Below are 18,917 nucleotides of genomic sequence, written 5' to 3'. Positions count from 1 at the left end.
GCCTCTCTGACCGGGTGCTGAGGTCCGGGGGTGGCCTCTCTGACTGGGTGCTGAGGTCCGGGGGTGGCCTGGCCGGGTGCTGAGGTCCGGGGGTGGCGTGGCCGGGTGCTGAGGTCCCAGGGGTGGCCTCTCTGGTGGGGCGCTGAGGTCCGGGGGTGCCTGCCTGCGACCGGTGGCAGCTGTGCTATCACTCACTCACCACATCCACGTCTGTCGGGAGCTGGTGATGGGAAGAGAATGTTCTGGGTTGATGTGGAAGATGAGTGCACAGTGTTTTCTTCACAAGGAAGGAGCGGAGCTGGGACTGTGCAAACCAGAGTGAGAAACGGCAGGGGGGAACCCAGTGGCTCAGTGGAGGGACCAGAAGCTGCTTCTCAGGGCCCAAGGGGTGCTTGCAGCTGTGAAAAGCAACAGAACAGACTGTCCTGTCCCAGGAGAATCTGACGTGGGGGTGCCCGGAGCTGAGCCTCACTGGGACTGTTGGGGCAGATGCCCCGAGAAGGGCCGGCAGTGCTGATGTTGCCCGACCCCCCGCAGCGGGCTCAGACGTCCTTCCTGGCCTGGCCACCGGCTCAGGGACATTGAGCCATTTTTTCCTCCTCTGACCGCCTCCACACACCCCTGGACACCTCTGAGTCCACAAGGCGCTCCCTCCAGCTGAGACCCCCCATGCAGGGTTTCTTGGATCTGGGAACATGTGGCTGTGGCTTCCCCGCCCCGGTCAGCACCTTAATGCTCCTTGTTCCCGGGCAGAGTGCCCGTTGGGGAGGAGGGACCTCGGGCCGCTCGCTCTCAGCCCTAGACTCCCTGGCTGCATGAGCAGATGGCACCCTCAGGGCCCAGGATCAGAAAACCCCTAAATTCAGCAACTGTGCTGCCGGCAACATGGGAGTTGGCAAAAGGGAGTTCGGAAGACAGTGCACCAGCAGGACTCTGAAAGTGGCCCCGGGATGGCTCCGGGAGGTGGAAATGCCAGGTCTTGCCACAGCTGGAGAGGAGACCAGCTCTTCCCACTTCACCCTCCAACCCCACTCCAGGCCCCGTCCTCCGTATGCTGTCCTGAGCTGGGGAGAACGCCTCATGCTGCTCCCCGCCCCCCAGGTTTCCATGCTCATCCTCGCCCCGGAAGATGTGGAGGAAACAGCTCCCCCAGCCTCGGTCCTGTGCACGCTGCTGTTTCCAGGCCCATCCTTAGCACTGGGATAAACCCAGCGGCATCTCGGGCCCTGGAGGCCCAGCGGGGAGGGGGACATCCCCTGGGTGTCACCTCTGTGGCTTCTCCTGAGGGCTCTGTGGGTCTCCCATGCCCCTTCCGCATCACACCCCAGGCTTCCTCGTACACGCTTTGGATTCCTGGTGTTGAAGAAGAGTGTATCCTGCACCTTGCTGGGAAGGCAAAGAGACGTCCTGCAGGACAATTACAATGGGGAAGACCTTGCTGGGACGGCGAGCAGACGTCCTGCAGGGCGATTACGATAGGGAAGACTTTGCTGGGAAGGCGAGCAGACGTCCTGCAGGGCGATTACGACAGGGATAGACCTTGCTGGGAAGGCGAGCAGACGTCCTGCAGGGTGATTACGATAGGGAAGACCTTGCTGGGGAGGCGAGCAGACGTCCTGCAGGGCGATTACGACAGGGAAGACCTTGCTGGGACGGTGAGCAGGTGTCCTGCAGGGCGATTACAACAGGGAAGACCTTGCTGGGAAGGTGAGCAGGTGTCCCGCAGGGCGATTATGCCCGGGAAGACCTTGCTGGGAAGGTGAGCAGACGTCCTGCAGGGCGATTACGACAGGGATAGACCTTGCTGGGAAGGCGAGCAGACGTCCTGCAGGGCGATTACCACAGGGATAGACCTTGCTGGGAAGGCGAGCAGGTGTCCTGCAGGGCGATTATGCCCGGGAAGACTTTGCTGGGAAGGCGAGCAGATGTCCTGCAGGGCGATTATGCCTGGGAAGACCTTGCTGGGAAGGCGAGCAGACGTCCTGCAGGGCGATTATGCCCGGGAAGACCTTGCTGGGAAGGCGAGCAGACGTCCTGCAGGGTGATTACAATGGAGAAGAGACGGGCTCCCACCAGGTGTAGCAGAGGAAGCAGCTGGGGGTGCAGCCCACACACGGGAAGGTCAAGGTCAGGAATCAAGGTTAGGACGGAAAACGACGAAGCCAAGACCTCAGAGTGGGGGATTCTGGCTAAGTCCACTCCACAGGAGCCCCACTGAGGCAGCCCAGTGGGGTCGGATCTCAGGGCCCAGGGTTCTCTGGACACTGACCCAGCAGAATTCTCCCTGAACTGGGTGTGCAGGCCGAGGACCCGGCTGCAGGTGGAGCCGCCCAGGAGGTCCGGGGACCCAGCAGGAGCTTGGGCCAGCAGGGAGGTGTGTTGTCCGCTGGGTGCAGATGGTTCTGCCAGGATAAGCTCCACTGGGGAAAGGAAGCCCCTTCAGGCCCGGGCTGTTCTGTGCAGTCATCTCCACACACATCCTTAACACAGGCCCCAAGACACACAGGCCCCGCCACACACAGGCTCCAACACACACAAGCTGCACACACACAAGCTGCACACACACAGGCCTAGACATACAGGCCCCAACACACACAGGCCCCGACACACACATGCCTTGACACACATATAGGCCTCCACACACACAGACCCCGACACACACAGGCCTCAATACACATAGGCTCCAACACACAGGCTTCGACACACACAGGACCCGACACACGCAGGCCTTGACACATACAGGCCTCAATAAACACAGGCCCCAACACACACACAGGCCTCGAAACACACAGGCCCTGACACACAGAAGCCGAACACACACACAGGCCCCGACACACACAGGCCCTGACACACACAGGCTCCCACACACGTGGCTTCCAGGCAGCATTTTCACTAGAGGAACCTCAGGGGGTGGACTCTGGGGTGGGCGGGTGATGGGTGGAAGGAAGCGGAGTCTGGACTGTCCTGGGGCAGGCGCCGTGATCTCTTCACACTACCTGGTTCTCTCCGTGTGGACTCAGCTGACCACTGGGTTCCAACCCATTTCAGCCAGTTTTGTTTTCTTACGAGAGAAGGATGCTTCCGCCTTTCAGCTGTTTCTTCTCTTATCTGACATCCTGAAAACTCCGGGATTTCTGTTCCTCATCGGTCTCTTTAGCTCCTTGGGGCCCAGGTTCCCTGAGTCGTCTGCAGTAGCGTCAGGCCCCCCGCCCAACCCGCCCACCGATGCCTGCACAGTCCCCAACCCAACCTTCAGTCATTACTTTTTGGGAATGAGTTTTCTGAGGTACATACAGAAATGTGCACACAGCGTAAATATGTGCAGCTGCATAAGTTTTCACAACATCACAAGCATCCCCAGACCACAGAATGGAGCGTCACCCGTCCTGAGGCTCCCTGTGCCCAGCGCTGACCCTTCGCCCACCAGTCACCAGTTTAGCGGGGACACGTCCCACCTTCGAACTCCTTACACAGGGGTGCTTCGGCAGGTGCCTCTCTGCTGTCTTCCCTCACCCCACCCTCCGTTACCCACCGACTCCTCCATCAGCACACGGGTCCCCCGCAAGCCCCTCCGGGCCAGGTGTCATTCTACATGCTCCCCTGGCAACTGGCTGTGTCCCCGTGGCAACCTGATCAATCCCCATGGCAACTGAAACCACCCAGGGCCATGTGGCAGGTGCTTGTGAATCTCCTGATGGACGAGTGGATGTGCAGGCGAGTGCCTCCTCGGCGAGGTGGAGAGAGCAGAGGTGTGGCCCAGGAGAGGGCTTGCCCGGGCCCGAGGCAGCCCCCGAGACCTGCTCCAGGTTGGACGCCAAACCAGGAAGGGCGGGCAGGCTCGGGTGGACCCAGCAACAGCAGCTTTCAGGCGTGAGGCTCATCTGGTGAAACGCCGCCTGCCGGGGAGGGAGCACGGGTTCTCCAGCTCTGATCATGAGTCTACAATCAACACTGCGGCAAAGCTGTTTAAAATGAGAAGGTGCGCTTCGTAAGGACGAGAAAAACAGACCCGGAGCCGCGGCGGACCTGCCTGCTGCCTGCTGTGGGCCCGGGGTCCGCTGCTGTCGGTTTCCATTAGGGAAACCTCGAGAGGACATAAAACAGCGTGGGAGGGAGAGGAACCCACACTGAAAAGGAAAATGCTGGCAGTTAACAGGGTCCTCCGTGGTGTGAACCGTGTAGATCTGTGCACCCACCCGTGGAAGGCCTTCCACATCCAGGGCACACAGGAGCTGGGAGACACAGCCGCAGCCGCCTTCCCTGGAGCCTGGGAGAGGTGCATTTCTGTAGCAGCCACAGGTGGGGGCCAGGCTGCTGCTGGTGTTACCGCAGCCACTCACCAGTGGGGAGCACCAGCTTTACAAGGAGGAAGCCGGTGACTGAGGAGTGGGCACGGCTCTAGGTACAGCTGGTGACAGGCGTGGGCTTCACACAGGAGGGAGGCGGGCGATTCGCTGTCACCCCACCGTGGGCAGTGGGGACCCTCAACCAGAGGCCTGAGATGAGTTCCCAAACACTGTACCCTGAGGACCCCCGAGAGGCTTTCAGGTTTTAGAAAACCCCTTCCTGAAAAGTCCACATGTAACATATGAGCTCTCCGTGCGTGCGTGTGTGTTTGTGCTTCGCGGTGATCAGACCCAACGCCAGGTCCTGGGGGCGATGAAGTCCGGTGGAGTCAAAGGAGTAAGAAAAAGACAGTTCGAGAAAGTGGGACTGGGGGCCATGGCCAGTGTGGAGGCTGCACCCGAGCTCTGGGAGCCCACACTGTTTATTGGTGCTCAAAGAAACAGCTAGTGAGGATGTGAGGGTTGAAAGGAAACAGTGTTATCAAGTGAAGGAGAGATAATGGGAGTGCTGGAAGCAAGGAGCCAGCATGTCTAGCAGACATGGAAGCCCTGCCTCAGCTTCTCTCCCAACATTTCTGTGTGTATGTGTGTGCATCCCTGTGCGTGTGTGCATGTGTGTGTGTTTGTGATGTGTCTGTGCATTTGTGTGTGTGCCTGTGTGTCTCTGTGTGTGCCTGTGCATGCATGCTTGTTTCTGTGTCTGTGCGCTTGTGCATGGGTGTGTGTGAGTGTCTCTGGCTGTAGCAGGCTCTGCGGGTCCCTGTGTGCATCAGAGACCCTCCTACAGGTTGGGTTTGGAGTGTGGGGAGCCCTCGGAGGGAGTGAGGTCATGGAGAGGGCGGCTGAGCCCTTTGTGCTCTGGGCTCCCTGCCTAAGAGGTCACCTTGTGACTGCAGCCGGGCCACTCGGGATGGCTCCGCGGGGTCCCCTGGTGGCCACTCTCCCTCCCGGTCCTGCCCACTGCCCCATTGCTTGGGGATCTGTGTTAGTCTGTTCTTGCATTGCTGTAAAGAACGATCCAAGTCTGGGTAATTTATAAGGAAAAGAGGTTTAATGGGCTCACGTTCCGCAGGCTGTACAGGAAGCATGGCGGCATCTGCTTCTGGGGAGGCCTTGGGGGGCTTTTACTCATGGTGGAGGGTGAATGGTAAACAGTCGTCTCACATGGCAAAAGCAGGAGCAAGGGGCGGGGGAGGCGCTGCGCACTTTTAAACAACAGGATCTCGGGAGAGCTCACTCACTATCCCGAGGACCCCACGGAGGGGATGGTGTTAAATCATCATGAGGGACCTGCCCCAGGATCCAGTCACCTCCCACCGGGCCCCACCTCTAACAGGGGGTATCATTTCAATAACACTCAATAACAGTTCAATAACAATCTGAGGTTTGGGTGGAGACAGAGCCAAACCCTGCCAGGCTCCCAACCACAGGACTTCACAAATGGTCCCTTTGCAAACACCACCCTGTTCTGAGAATTCCAAGGCTTCCCTGTGACCCCACAGGACGCACGGCCACTTCCCAAGAAGGCGTTTCTTCCTTCCCCTTCCCCAACTGTGCACCACGGAAGACACCGCAGCTCCTTCCGGCGACACAGCAGCTGCTCCCTTGGCGTCAGCGATGCCCTGATGTTTTCTGCAGAGGAATGAGTGATGCGGCCTGGGGCGAGAGCACGTGAGATGCTGTCCGGGTGGAGAACCGTGGCAGCGCCTGGGCCAGGAAACCGCAGGACGCCCAGCAGCCCTTGCCCATAAGGACAGGGCCCTTTACAGAGCTTGTGTGGTCACCCCCAGCCTCGGTGGGATGAGGACGCGCCCTTCTGTGGAGGGCCCCTAACGTGTGCCTGGGTCTCCTGCGATGAGTCCAGGGTGAGGGGGTGTCACCAGGTGAGGATCTATCACGGAGGGAAAACACAGCCCTTCCAGGGAGGATGGACCAGAGAATTAGGAGAAGTCAGATCTGCCAGGAGCAGCACCCTCGTTACCCTGAGACGTTTGAATGTTCACCAGTCGCCAGAAAATGAAAACTGTTCAAGGCTGCTGCACCGAGAGTTTCCGTGTGGTTGACACTGGCCAGTGTGAGGGGCGTCCACGATTGAGGCCGTAGACGTTCACGCAGCGGCGCAGAGATTCCCAAGGGCAGACTTTGAAAAAAATGTATCTTTAGGTGCAGCAACACCTGCTGGAAGGAAAGACGCCTCGTCTGATGGCTGGACTGGAAATGCGTTCTTTGTGGTCACGTGTATTTCGTGTGGACATGCAGGCTCTGCCTGTATGTGTGCCTGTGTGCTCATGTGCCTGTGTGTGTGTGCTTGTGAGTGCATTTGTGTATGTGTGCTGCACATTTTGTGTGTTTGTGTGTGCCTGTGTGTACATGGTTTTGTGTGTATGTGTGTGTCTGTGTGCCTGTGTGTGATTTTGTATATACATGTGCATGTGTGTGCCTGCGTGTGCATGGTTTTGTGTATATATGTGCATGTCTGTGTGTCTATGTGTGTGGTTTTGTGTATACATGTGTGTGTCTGTGTGCCTGTGCGTATGAGTGGTTTTCTGTGCACATGTCTACGTGTCTGTGTGTGTGCATAGTTTTGTTACGTTTAATTTTAGTTTGTACATGTGCCTGTGTGTGTGTGTGCCTGTGTGTGTGCCTGCGTGTGCCTACAACACTCTGTGTGTTTAAGAATGTTAATGGCAGCATGCTAACACTTAGCACAACTTTTATCTCTTCTGCAGGATCAGAAGTGATTGATTTTGATGGAGAAAGTTCCCTGCTTTACCGATTTATTCAAAATACCAGGAGTCCAGGAACAGACATCATTTCTTTGAAATTTAAAACTCTGCAGAGTGATGGGATTCTATTCCACAGGGACGGACAGAATGGGAATTGCATCACCCTGGAATTAGTGAAAGGAAAACTCATTTTATTCATAAATTCAGGTAAAATTATCAGTCGAGGACTTCAATAATCTGATTACTTAGACATAATTTATGTCGAAATATTTTTGCATGTAATCTTTAAGCAGTCATTACGGATGCAAGGGCCTGTGTCGGCTCATGGAAATGGTGCAGGTGGGACCGCTGTACGGGAGGGGTCACTGGGCTCTCACGTCCTTCAGTGCCACTCCGTAGCTCCATCCCACAGTTTCCCAGCCCCAGCACAGCAGACGTTTCGGGCCAGATGATTCTCTGGGCAGGGCCCTCCTGTGCACTGGCGGGGGGTGGACAATGTCCTGCTCTCTGCCCCCTCTGCTCCCAATGCCAGGAGCACCCCAAAGCCATGACCATCAGAAATGTCTCCAGAATGGCCCGATGTGCCCTGGGGACAGTGATCCCTGACTGACCATCACTGTCCCATGCTACGGACGACAAGGCTGCCACAGCAGTAAGGAAAGTTCACAACACAGACAAGGGTTTTCCAGGAAAACGAGTCTGTGACAGACTCGTAAAAGGTGGTGAAAAGAGAGGGTCAAGAATGGGGTTGCCGGGGTGGGAGGGCCTCATGCCCAGGTCAGATGCAGCCACTCCCAGGACCAGGGTGCTGACCTCCCCTTCTGGATGGGACCTGACAGCATCTCCTTCCTTCTGCCCAGGCAACGCCACGCAACCCTCACCACCTGGCCAGGGTGGCCTGGCGCTGGGCAGCCTGCTGGACGATGGGCACTGGCACACAGTGCGGCTGGAGTGCTCTGGCCAGGGCCTGAACCTCACGGTGGACAGGCACTCGAGACCCATCTGGGCACCGGCGGAGCTGTGCCATGCGGACCTGGACCCTGAGGTGCGGCTTCCTCATCCTTTGCACAGACCTGGCAGCTCAAACTCCATCTAGGCCCAGGAGGAGCAGCACAGTGGATGGGCCCTTCCTGATGTTCAGGGCTGCAGATGCCGTCCCTATCCCCTCATAGGAGCATTTGCAACATGGGCGTGAGCCTCACCACCATCACGACCTCTGTAACCGGGAAATCACTTTCTAAGAGAACCGGAAGAGTTTGGCAATGTTTCCCTTTGCCAGGGTGGCCCGGTGTCCTCAGGGCCCTGAGTCCCGGCCACCCTCCACCTGCCGTCCAGCTCCAGTAGAAACAGCCCCATCCCCTCCCAAGGGCTCCATTTGATGCTAAATTACCTTTTCCCCAAATGACAGCCGCAGAGGCTCTGGCGCCAGTTGACATCAGCTCATGTAAGATGTTTTAGAATCTATGTCTTAGATTCATTCAAAATTAACAGAATAATTTTATAGAAGTACACAAAATTAACCCATCTAGACCGAGCCTGCCCCATTTATGAATCATCAATGTTTTAAGCAAATTGTCAGAAATTGTCAGTAATAAAGAATATTACTGATGTTATGTTTCTTTCTAAGATCAGCTTTGGAGGGATTTTAGCACCAGGAAAGCCAATGGTGTTTCCAAGGAAAAACTTTCGTGGATGCCTAGAAAACATTAATTTTAATGGAGAGGATGTCATTGGTTTGGCCAAGCAGCAGGGACCACAGATCCTGGTCACGGTAAGAGTCCCCCGAGGAAGTCGGTGCCTCCAACTCCCAACCGTGTCCTTGTCTAAGGTGAGGCTCGTGACTTTAACAGCCTCCTCCGAGCAGCTGCGAGCACAAGCAGACCGGCGTGAGCACAACTCATGCTGTTTCTGGCATGAGACGAAGAGACCTGTATTTGATTAAAATAAAATTAAGCCTCAGTGCATGATTTCCTTCTGTGGAGGCATCATCCCTCCCCAGAGGCCAGTCTTTTGGCGCATAATTCCCTGCAAGCAGCTTTGCTTCAGGACCATGGCACATACCGGAGCCCCTGGTTCCCTGGGGTTAAATATCTTGGTGTTTTCGAGACATTTGGAATAACGCTTCTGCCATGGAAGTTTGAACATGAGCATGAAACTAACATGCTGTGCTTTCATGTCGCTAACACGCCAGTGCAACGGTTTCGTTGACTGACAGGGGACGGGCGGGTGCATTTACACCCAGGGAGGCCGGCTGGACCCAGGACCAGCCTCAGGGCACATCTGCAGCCTCAGTGCTGCCCTTACCCGGATCCCTTTACCTGGTATCCTGGTTAAAACCCCAGTCTTCCGGGCTCTGTTAATGGGGTCCACTCCTGAAATTTATCTTTTTTTCACCGTGGGCTGAGCCCCGGGGCAGGAGTCAGCCGCTGAGGCCTGCCCCGAAATCCGGGTCCGTCTGTGGCTCCGCCCTGGGACCCTGGGCCGCTCACCCCGGCACGCAGGAAGCGAGCTCCCCACGCCCAGTGGAAAACACGTTTTTACCACGTCTGCGTCTCCGGGAAGAGGGTGGGCCGGACCCAGGGCAGCAGAGGCTGGGAGCGGGGCTGTGGGCTCGGCTGGGTCGTCCTGGGGTCTGCCGGGTGCAAGTGTGGGGCCCGTGGGCACCGTGGAGTAGGGGACGCGGGGCATCCAGATGGGAACAGGCCAAGCCTGGTGGGGCCGGGAGGGATCCCCTGACCGGGAGGACCCTCAGCGCCGCCCTCCATCTCCCCCTCCCAGGGAACCGTCGCCTTTGCCTGTGCGCACCCCCAGACCGTGCCCGCCACGTTTCTGAGCGCGCAGAGCCACTTGGCGCTGCCCGGCTCCCCCGGGGCGGACGCGGCCTCCGTCAGCTTCCAGTTTCGCACGTGGAACCGCGCGGGGCTGCTGCTGTCCTGGGGGACCCGCCCGGGCTCCGGGGGCTTCTTCCTCGCGCTACAGGACGGGAGGCTCCACGTGGGTCCGCGCGCATCCCCGGGACAGGCGCAGAGCGGCGCCCGCACAGGTAACTCGGGGTCCCGGCCCCAGCTCTGCAGGGAGCGCGGATTTTAGGGACCCCCGGGAGCCCCGCTTCCCCGGAACACAGGCGCCCGCTGTCTACACCACGGGAAGCACCAGGGTTCCGGAGAAAGGGTGCCCGCCCCCGGGAAGCGGGATCCTGGAGCCCAGCCCGTTTGGGTTTGCAAGCGGCGTCGCATCTGAGAGCTGCGCCCAGGGCTGCGGTCTCCCTGGTGTCTGCACGTTTGCGGGAAGAGATGCCTCCATTACGCAGACAGCTGCCATGACTGAGATGAAGGAGGGGGATGTGTGAAGGCCGGGGCCAAGAGAGGGACCTTTCCCCATGCCCTTCCCGGAGGGAGTGCCCAGGCCAGCTCTGCCTCCTCCCGCAGGTGCTGGGGCCTGGAGGGTCTACACTTGGGATGGAGTGTCTACACTCGGGAGGTGAGGCAGGTGTCAGGGAGGTGAGCTGTACACGTTTTCCTTCACGTACGTCCTCTCGATAAACACCTTTCCACAGGATGGAGGGAGCGCTGACTGCTGGGTGCTGCCCCTGAGGTTGAGTTCCACGGTATCGTTGGCACGGTCAGGTGTGCCATCTCTGACACGCTGTGGCCCGCGTAGTCCACGCTGGAGCACAGCTTTTAGCAGGGCTGCACTGCTTCTGCGTGTCGCCGCTGGAATCTTTGTGTTTTTTTTTTTGTTGTTGTTGTTTTTGTTGTTGTTGTTGTTTTTGAGACGGAGTTTCGCTCTGTCGCCCAGGCTGGAGTGCAGTGGCCGGATCTCAGCTCACTGCAAGCTCCGCCTCCCGGGTTTACGCCATTCTCCGGCCTCAGCCTCCCGAGTAGCTGGGACCACAGGCGCTCGCCACCTCGCCCGGCTAGTTTTTTTTTGTATTTTTAGTAGAGACGGGGTTTCACCATGTTAGCCAGGATGGTCTCGATCTCCTGACCTTGTGATCCGCCCGTCTCGGCCTCCCAAAGTGCTGGGATTACAGGCTTGAGCCACCGCGCCCGGCCGCCGCTGGAATCTTTGATGAGGGATCAGGGTCACACATATGCTGGTTTAGAATAACGCCCAGGCCCTCCATGGAATCATCAGACATGAATGTTTAAGGAACGCTGGGTCCACTCTCTCTTGTCTCATCATCTGTGCCCAAAGCAACAAAATAGGACATCGCCAGAAACTCAGCAAGAAAGAGATTTGGAAGCGAAATGGGGAGAAAAGCAGGCATGCACACTTCTATAGATAGCTCTAAAATTTACTTCTGTTTGTACTCCCTGCATCACTGAAAAATAAGTGGAGGCTCCAAAATTACTAGTCCCTTTGATTTTTTTTTTTTTTTTTTTTTTTTTTTTTTTTTGAGGTGGAGTCTGGCTCTCTTGCCCAGGCTGGAGTGCAGTGGCCGGATCTCAGCTCACTGCAAGCTCCGCCTCCCGGGTTCACGCCATTTTCCTGCCTCAGCCTCCCGAGTAGCTGGGACTACAGGCACCCGCCACTTCGCCTGGCTAGTTTTTTGTATTTTTTAGTAGAGACGGGGTTTCATTGTGTTAGCCAGGATGGTCTCGATCTCCTGACCTCGTGATCCGCCCGTCTCGGCCTCCCAAAGTGCTGGGATTACAGGCTTGAGCCACCGCGCCCGGCCCCCTTTGATATTTTTAAGCACCGTCCTTTGATCACCTGCTTAATGTTAATAATGAGATAAATTGACATGAGTTAGGTTTGTGAGAAAGAAAGAAATCAGATTCACTATCTTAGCAGTGAGCAAGCTTTCGAGATTATCATCAGAAAAATGTTAATTTATAGTAAGTGTGTCATGATCACATGGCTCATGGTGATGGATCTGATGTCCTTGGCAGAGATTTCAAGCATGGCTTAATTTTAAACATCTGAAAGAACCTGCATCAGTGCGATGGTACTTTAATAAGCACCACAAAGCCAGTCTCATTTTTAACTAGTCTATTGGTGTAAATATTTGAAAAACTGCTGGGAATAAGATTATAATAGATGTCTCAGTATTTATAATAATGTTACTCTCCTGCAGAAGGAATTTATTATGAGTCTCTGGTGGGCACCCAGGTGGCCCTAGGGACCCCATCCCCTGGGGTTGCTGCCACCAGTCGGCTCTGTGCAGAGGGCGAGTTGGATTTGGAGGCTTGTCTGATAGAAAGAAGGTGGCAGAGTGATAGCTGTCACTTAGGAGGTTAAGATGCGGAGCCAGAGCTTCTGACTGGGGAGTTGCTCTCCCTCTGTTGGGTGAAGCTGGCTGCTGTGTTGTGAGCCCTCCGTGGAGAGGCTCACGTGGGGAGGGACAGAGGGCAGTCCCCAGCCAGACCCAACAAGGGACGGTCATGATTCACTATCATTCCCATGCTGTGCATGCATTTCCAGAACCCATTCATCTGATAAATCAAAGTTTGGACACTTTAACCAGAATTTTTCCTACCAATTCCCACCTTTTAGTTTTCTTTTTTAAAAAAATTATTGTTTATTGCTAGATTTAGCAAAGCAAGCAAATGTTATATTTGAAGCATATCTGATTAAACCATAGATGATTTGACAGTTTTCTCACAATATACACATTTTTTTTTCTTTTTTTGAGACAGAGTCTCACTGTGTTGCCCAGGCTGGAGTGCAGTGGTGTGAACTTAGCTCACTGCAACCTCCACCTCCTGGGTTCAAGCAATTCTCCTGCCTCAGTTTCCCAAGTATCTGGGACTACAGGCACCTGCCACAATGCCCAGCTAATTTTTTATTTTTAGTAGACGCGGGGTTTCACCCTGTTGACCAGCAGGATGGCCTCGATCTCCTGATCTCGTGATCTGCCTGCCTTGGCCTCCCAAAGTGCTGTGATTACAGGCGTGAGCCACCGCGCCTACCAAAAAATTTTTAACCTATGGCTCACACAATCAGCATTTGATAATTCGGGTGTTATTTTAAGCACAGCTATAGGAACTCAATATAGTGGCTTTTTAACTAGAATAATATACTTATGAATTATTATAATAAATACAATTTTCTATTAAATAAGGGTTTTTTCTTAGTTATTAGAGATTTAAACTGGTAATCTGTTATGTATTAAGATTGTTACATGGAATTATAGTTAAATTGTGTTGAGCATGGAGCTGGGTTGAGTTGTAATTTGCACAAAGTTTTGAATTAGAAGGTAAAGTTTTCAACATAATTTCCAACTTTGCAAATTTTTATGTTAAACTGTTTAAAAATATTATTTCAACCAATTAGGGGTCAAATATAATTATGCATGCCATGAAATGCTTTTCAATCTTTACTCCCCGTGTGAATATCAAACTGAAAGTCATTTGAAAGGCGATGGGATCCTAAGGAATAACCCACAATTGAAGAGCGATTCACGATTGAGATTGTTCTGAATGAATAAATGCCTAACCGGATGTCTTTTCTGGTTGCTCTGCCTCTGCCTTCAGGGCTCCCAACACTGCCAGTCCCGGGCAGCGGCTGCCCTCAGGTATGTGTTTATTGGACAGAGCTTTTTCTCTTTTTTAATAATATTTTAAAACAACAGCCAACATTTTAAAATCAAGATACTCAGCAATGAAACCCAGATGTCTGGCCTCGTCTGACAGACTGGGAATCTGGTGACCGTAAGGAGTCCCGGCTTCCCGTGGAGCTGCGCCCTCCTCCACCGACCCAGCCCACCCAGCCGTGCACCCTCGCTGCAGCCCCTGCCGTGTCAGCATAGGACAGGGAGGGTGGAAAACACAAGAAAGCCCATCTTGCCCAGAACCAGCAACGCCAGAGCCAGGTCCCCCAGGTCGGGCACTGAGGACCCCCAGCCCCGAGCCTCCTCAGCCTCCTCCACCTCCCTGACCCCTGATGCAGCCCCACCTTCCAGGGACCCCACGCCTCCCTGTAGCCGTGCTCCTGGCTGAGGTTCAGTATTAGCAGCCTCCCAGTGGAGCTGTGCGCTGACATGAGCGATCTGGAGGCATCAGTCCCTTTCTGTCCAGGCGAGGGATCTGTGGCCGTTTCATATGCGTGAGGAGAGACGGGCCTGGTCTCTGTGCTTAGACGTGCCACACGGACTGACCTTCTGCCTTACAGAGCGCAGCGGCGTGGTGGTTCAGCTACCACCGTAGCTACTACAGAGATTCGGGGTCCTTACCTGAAGTTTGTGAAATAGGAGAAAAATCACATAAGGCTTTTTAAAATGTATGCTGAAGTTGAGGAGAGTTTGATATTTCTATGTGCCTCCCCAAAAGTCAAATTGCATGAGTGGGAGCAGGAAGGTGTCCTGGGCCAGGTGAGGGGGATGTCGGACGTTAGGGATGGTGCAGAAATGTGCCCTGGGGGGGAAGAGGATGGGCTGATCTCCCCCTACTCAAAGTGAGGGGCATGTCAGACATTAGGGATGGGGCAGAATGTGCCCTGGCGGGGAAGAGGACGGGCTGAGCTCCCCCCACTCTCCATGCAGAATGTGCCCTGTGGGGGAAGAGGACGGGCTGAGCTCCCTCCACTCTCCTTGTTCGGATTTCTGTGCTTGTTGCAGTCACTGATTTGTATCACTTTTTAAAAATACTTACACTGGGCATGGTGGCTCATGCCTGTGGTCTCAGCACTTTGGGAGGCTGAAGCAGGCAAATCACTTGAGGTCAGGATTTTGAGACCAGTCTGGTCAACATGGTGAAACGCCATATCTACTAAAAATACAAAAATTAATAAGGCGTGGTGGTGGGCGCCTGTAATCCCAGCTACTCGGGAGGCTGAGGCAGGTGAAATCGCTTGAACCCAGGAGGTGGAGGATGCAGTGAGCTGAGATCATGAGACTCTGTTTCTAAATTAATTAATTAATTAAATAAGCAAACTAACTAACTAATTACAAGATTTGTGGTTTATGGCTGTGTCTTACCTGGTTTGGTTTCCACAGGTGTTGGATTAAATGACGGGCAATGGCATTCTGTCTCAGTGACATCCACGTGGGGCCACCTGAGCGTGATGGTGGACGATGACGTGGCCTCCACCGTCCACACCACGGTACCTGTGGGGGTCCACCCGGGCGATGCCTACCACTTTGGAGGTGAGTGAAGGGGCTGAGAATGCACAGGCTCCTTGTGTTCCTCTTCCCCACCTTGCATGTGGTGGCTGGGATTATTTTTATTACTGTTGCTGTATCACGTGTGGCTAATTCTCCAGCAGTTCAGCAAATATAAAGAACTTCACTTTTTTCCCAAGCAGCTCTACTGAGTGTAATTTACATTTAACAGCTGAGAGCCCCTCACCACCAGGATCTCATTTGCCAGGTCGTATTTTCAGGGCTTGCCGCCCGAGTCTTTTCATACTGCATACGCTACATTCTGAGACCCTCCTGGTGTCCTTCCCGTTGCCTCTCCTGCGGCACAGCCCTGACCGAGAGTTCCAGCACTGCCCTCGAGTCAGGACGGCGGTCGGTAACGCTGCCGCGGGAGGCATGTGTGGCCGGCCCTGAGTGTGACTGCCACACGTCGGTGGTCCGCGCTGGCCTCCAGCTACTCAGTCGGGCTCCTTAGGCCGCAGGTGGTCCAGGTAGGAACACAGCAGTGCCACCCTGTCACGTGCACATGGGGCCGTCACTGGCTTACTGGTCACCTCCCCTTCCTTTCCTCGTGAAGTGAGCTTCAGGCAGCTCCACTGCATTCTGGGGCAACTTTCCATGTTTATTCCATCAGACCCTGAGCAGAGGATGCAGATGGCAAATCCCCGTAAACCCTGGTGGGTGCCAGAGCCATCGGCTTCACGCTGTGCTGGCGTTGGGCAGGTGGCACCTGGTCTGTGGGCTGCCCTCTGAGCTCTCTGAGTGTCCCGGGTCAGAATTCCTGGTGCAGACACCAGGTCACAGCGCGGCTCACCCCCTCGGAGCTGCAGAACCTGCGGCCTCCAGGATTAGGCTTTCCCCAGGAATCGTCACATCTCGGCGCTTCCGCACGGGGCTCCAGGCCGGACGCCTCTGCCGCGCATCTCGGTGCTGGGGGCTCTCGTGTCTGCGGAGAGCGGGTGGAGCCGACCCCTTCTTGGCTCTCCTTGCTCCCTCTTGGTGGAGCCGTCAGCCAGCTGCACACGCGTTTCTCCGTGAAGCCACACGGCCATTCCCTGTGACCGCCATCGCCACTTTTGTTCAAAGTTTCAGAACTGAGTTTGTTCGGAAAGAGTGAGAGAATATGTTTTAAGGAAAAGGGAGATGCTCAGCGCCGTTACTGTTCTGGAATCTGAAGGTTACTCCAGGTTTGTACCGCGTGACTGTCCTTCCAGCCCCGGTCGGTAAAAGCAGATGGAGCACCCCACATCCAAAACTCCAAAATTCAAAATGCTGCAAAACTCAAAACGTTTTGAGTGCCAACATCATGCTCAAAAGAAATGCTCATGGGAGCATTTTTTTTTTAGATGGAGCCTCACTCTGTCGCCCAGGCTGGAGTGCAGTGGCACAATCTCGGCTCACTGCAACCTCCACCTTCCAGGTTCAAGTGATTCTCCTGCCTCAGTGTCTGAATAGCTGGGATTACAGGGACCTGCCACCATGCCTGGCTGATTTTTGTATTTTTAGAAGTGACAGGTTACGCCATGTTGGCCAGGCTGGTTTCGAACTCCTGGCCTCAAGCGATCCACCCACCTTGGCCTCCCAAAGTGCTGGGATTACAGGCGTGAGCCACCGCACCCGGCCAGCATGGGGACAATTTGCATCTTGGATTTTCAGGTTTGAGGTGCTCATCTGGTAAGTGTAATGCAAATACTCCAAAATCTGAAAATATCCCAAATCTGAAGCATTTTGGGCCCCAGGCATTTTTGATAAGGGAAAAGGTAAAATAGACCCCGTCCGTAGAGAGAAGCCAAATCTATTATGCCCGAGCTTCGGTGGACGCCGAACCACTTGAACTTCGGGTTTCACCCCTAAAGTGAGAAAATGACCAAGGGAGGCTTCAGCGTCTGCCCAGGTTCCTGTGACCTCATTTTTAATTTCAAATCTCAAATTTCCATGAGGCTGATATAAAGCATAGTAATGTGCTTTACAATGACTGGAGAGAGGCGAGGCATGCATGAGCTCATCTGTCATACGAATGTAAATTATTGGGAGAGAAAGTGTTGAATAGTTATGACTGTTATTCAAACATAGAGGAAAACTTAGTATGTAATTTTTCATGGAAAACCAGTATGACTGGGGCAAGAATTAAGATGCAGCGTGATTCTTACTCCCTTATCCTCAGTTCTTAGACATTTACAACTGACAATTAACAGAGGGCCACAAGGGAGTTCTTAAAAAAAAACCCTTACATTTGGTGGGTGAACTCCATGCTTCCCAAAATGACTTATTTCAGTTAAGCAGAGAGCATCTAATGACCATAAACCTATGTTTTACATAGGAATATGGTATAGTACTTTCTCGTGTTTAAATAAGTGGAAGCTTTTCTAAATTTAAAACAATTATCAAGTACTTTTTATCTGTAATTAGGGGGAAAATCATGCTCTGGTGCTAGAGGTTAATGAGTCATTATTTTGTGAGGTAGAAGAGCTAAGGTCTGAAAACCAGATTCTCTCAAGAATGTTTGGCATTGGATTAGGGTTCTCTAGAGGAACGGAACAGAACTAGCGAAAGGGGCTTTATGAAGCATGAACTCACACGATCACAAGGTCCCACAATAGGCCATGTGCAGGCTGCGGAGCAAGGAGAGCCAGTCCTAGTGCCAAGGCTGAAGAACCTGGAGTCCGATGTTCAAGGGCAGGAAGAGTCCAGCACGGGAGAAAGATGTGGGCGGGGAGGTTAGGCCGTATCTCTTTCATGTTTTCCTGCCTGCTTTATATTTGCTGGCAGCTGATTAGGTGGTGCCCACAAGCTTAAGGGTGGATCTGCCTTCCCCAGCCACTGACTCGAATGTGGGTCTCCTTCGGCAGCATCCTCACAGACGCACCCATCAGTACTTCACATCCTTCAGTCCAACCAAGGGGACACTCAGTAGTAACCGTCACAGGCATGAAACCACATGAATGCTGAAATGCATGGGACCGGGCCTCTCTGCATGTGGTGTTGATTAGGAAACCCCCTGACCGACTTGGGGTGTCGTGCTCCCCGCGCAGGGACCCCAGCGGCCGCCATGCTGAGCCACTCACCCTGGCCTGTGGCTGCAGGCTCCCCTCTGGCAGCGGCTCCTTCTCCTTGGCAGGGCTGGGGGCAGGGAGGGAGGGGGTAGGACAGACCTCAGGAAGCTGGACGCAGGGGTCCCAGGCGGCCGGGCAGAGGTGAGGCTCGGGAGCTGCTTCCTGGGGTCCAGGGCTGTGGTTGGGAAAACGATGCTGGCCTAACTCGGAGAATCAAGAAGCTTCCTTCTTTCACCACACATTTGGATGAGGTATCTGCTATTGCATGACTGTTACTTTTTAATGGTATTAAGATGTCATGTTGAAATTTAATTTTTGATTATATGTTTGACCAACTCACCCAAAACAAAAATGGTTGTTATAAAAACACATGTAAGTTTTTCTTTTTCTGCTGAAGCAAGTCTTTGGGACACCTGAGCTGACGGGCGAGGCTGCCGTGGTGTGTGGTCGGCACACCAGCCTCAGTGGGGGTGCCCAGTCACCTTCTGGCCTGATATTCTCCAGACTCTAACATTTTAGCTGTTTGTATGTACAATAATAAGACCTGTTATTTCATTTCTAATTGTAAATCCATGTGCATTTAGGTTTTTCCCTTAAGATCTGTCATGGTAAAAAAGAGTTAAATTTCTAGTATACTTTAAGAAAGGGCATTGAGTTCAGGGTGAATTTTAAATTCTCAGGGTTTCTCATCTTCTTACATTCTTGCCTC

General features: G+C 54.1%; 1 protein-coding gene across 26 annotated transcripts in view; it reads left to right on the top strand.

Annotated features, from left to right (window-relative positions):
- LOC102123544 (contactin-associated protein-like 4) overlaps positions 1–18,917 on the top strand; it is a 213,023-nt gene that overhangs the window by 112,857 nt on the left and 81,249 nt on the right. For 13 of the 26 annotated variants that reach the window (XR_012420989.1, XR_012420987.1, XR_012420988.1 and 10 more), the window contains 5 exons: positions 7,076–7,279; positions 7,933–8,117; positions 8,700–8,843; positions 9,851–10,115; positions 15,012–15,161. Coding sequence is in view for 23 of the 26 variants with exons in the window: in XM_074008651.1 (XP_073864752.1) it covers positions 7,076–7,279; positions 7,933–8,117; positions 8,700–8,843; positions 9,851–10,115; positions 15,012–15,161 (948 nt within the window). In the remaining 3 variants the exon portion in view is untranslated. Of the gene's footprint in view, positions 1–3,684; positions 3,980–7,075; positions 7,280–7,932; positions 8,118–8,699; positions 8,844–9,850; positions 10,116–15,011; positions 15,162–18,917 lie in introns of those variants that run through there. The other 13 variants (XM_074008653.1, XM_074008658.1, XM_074008657.1 and 10 more) reach the window with 4 other exon arrangements.

This window comes from Macaca fascicularis, chromosome 12, assembly GCF_037993035.2.
Source record: "Macaca fascicularis isolate 582-1 chromosome 12, T2T-MFA8v1.1".
In the NCBI taxonomy this organism is placed as follows: domain Eukaryota; kingdom Metazoa; phylum Chordata; class Mammalia; order Primates; family Cercopithecidae; genus Macaca; species Macaca fascicularis.
The sequence above is the reverse complement of the archived record's forward strand: the minus strand, read 5'-3'. Positions and strand labels throughout refer to the sequence as shown.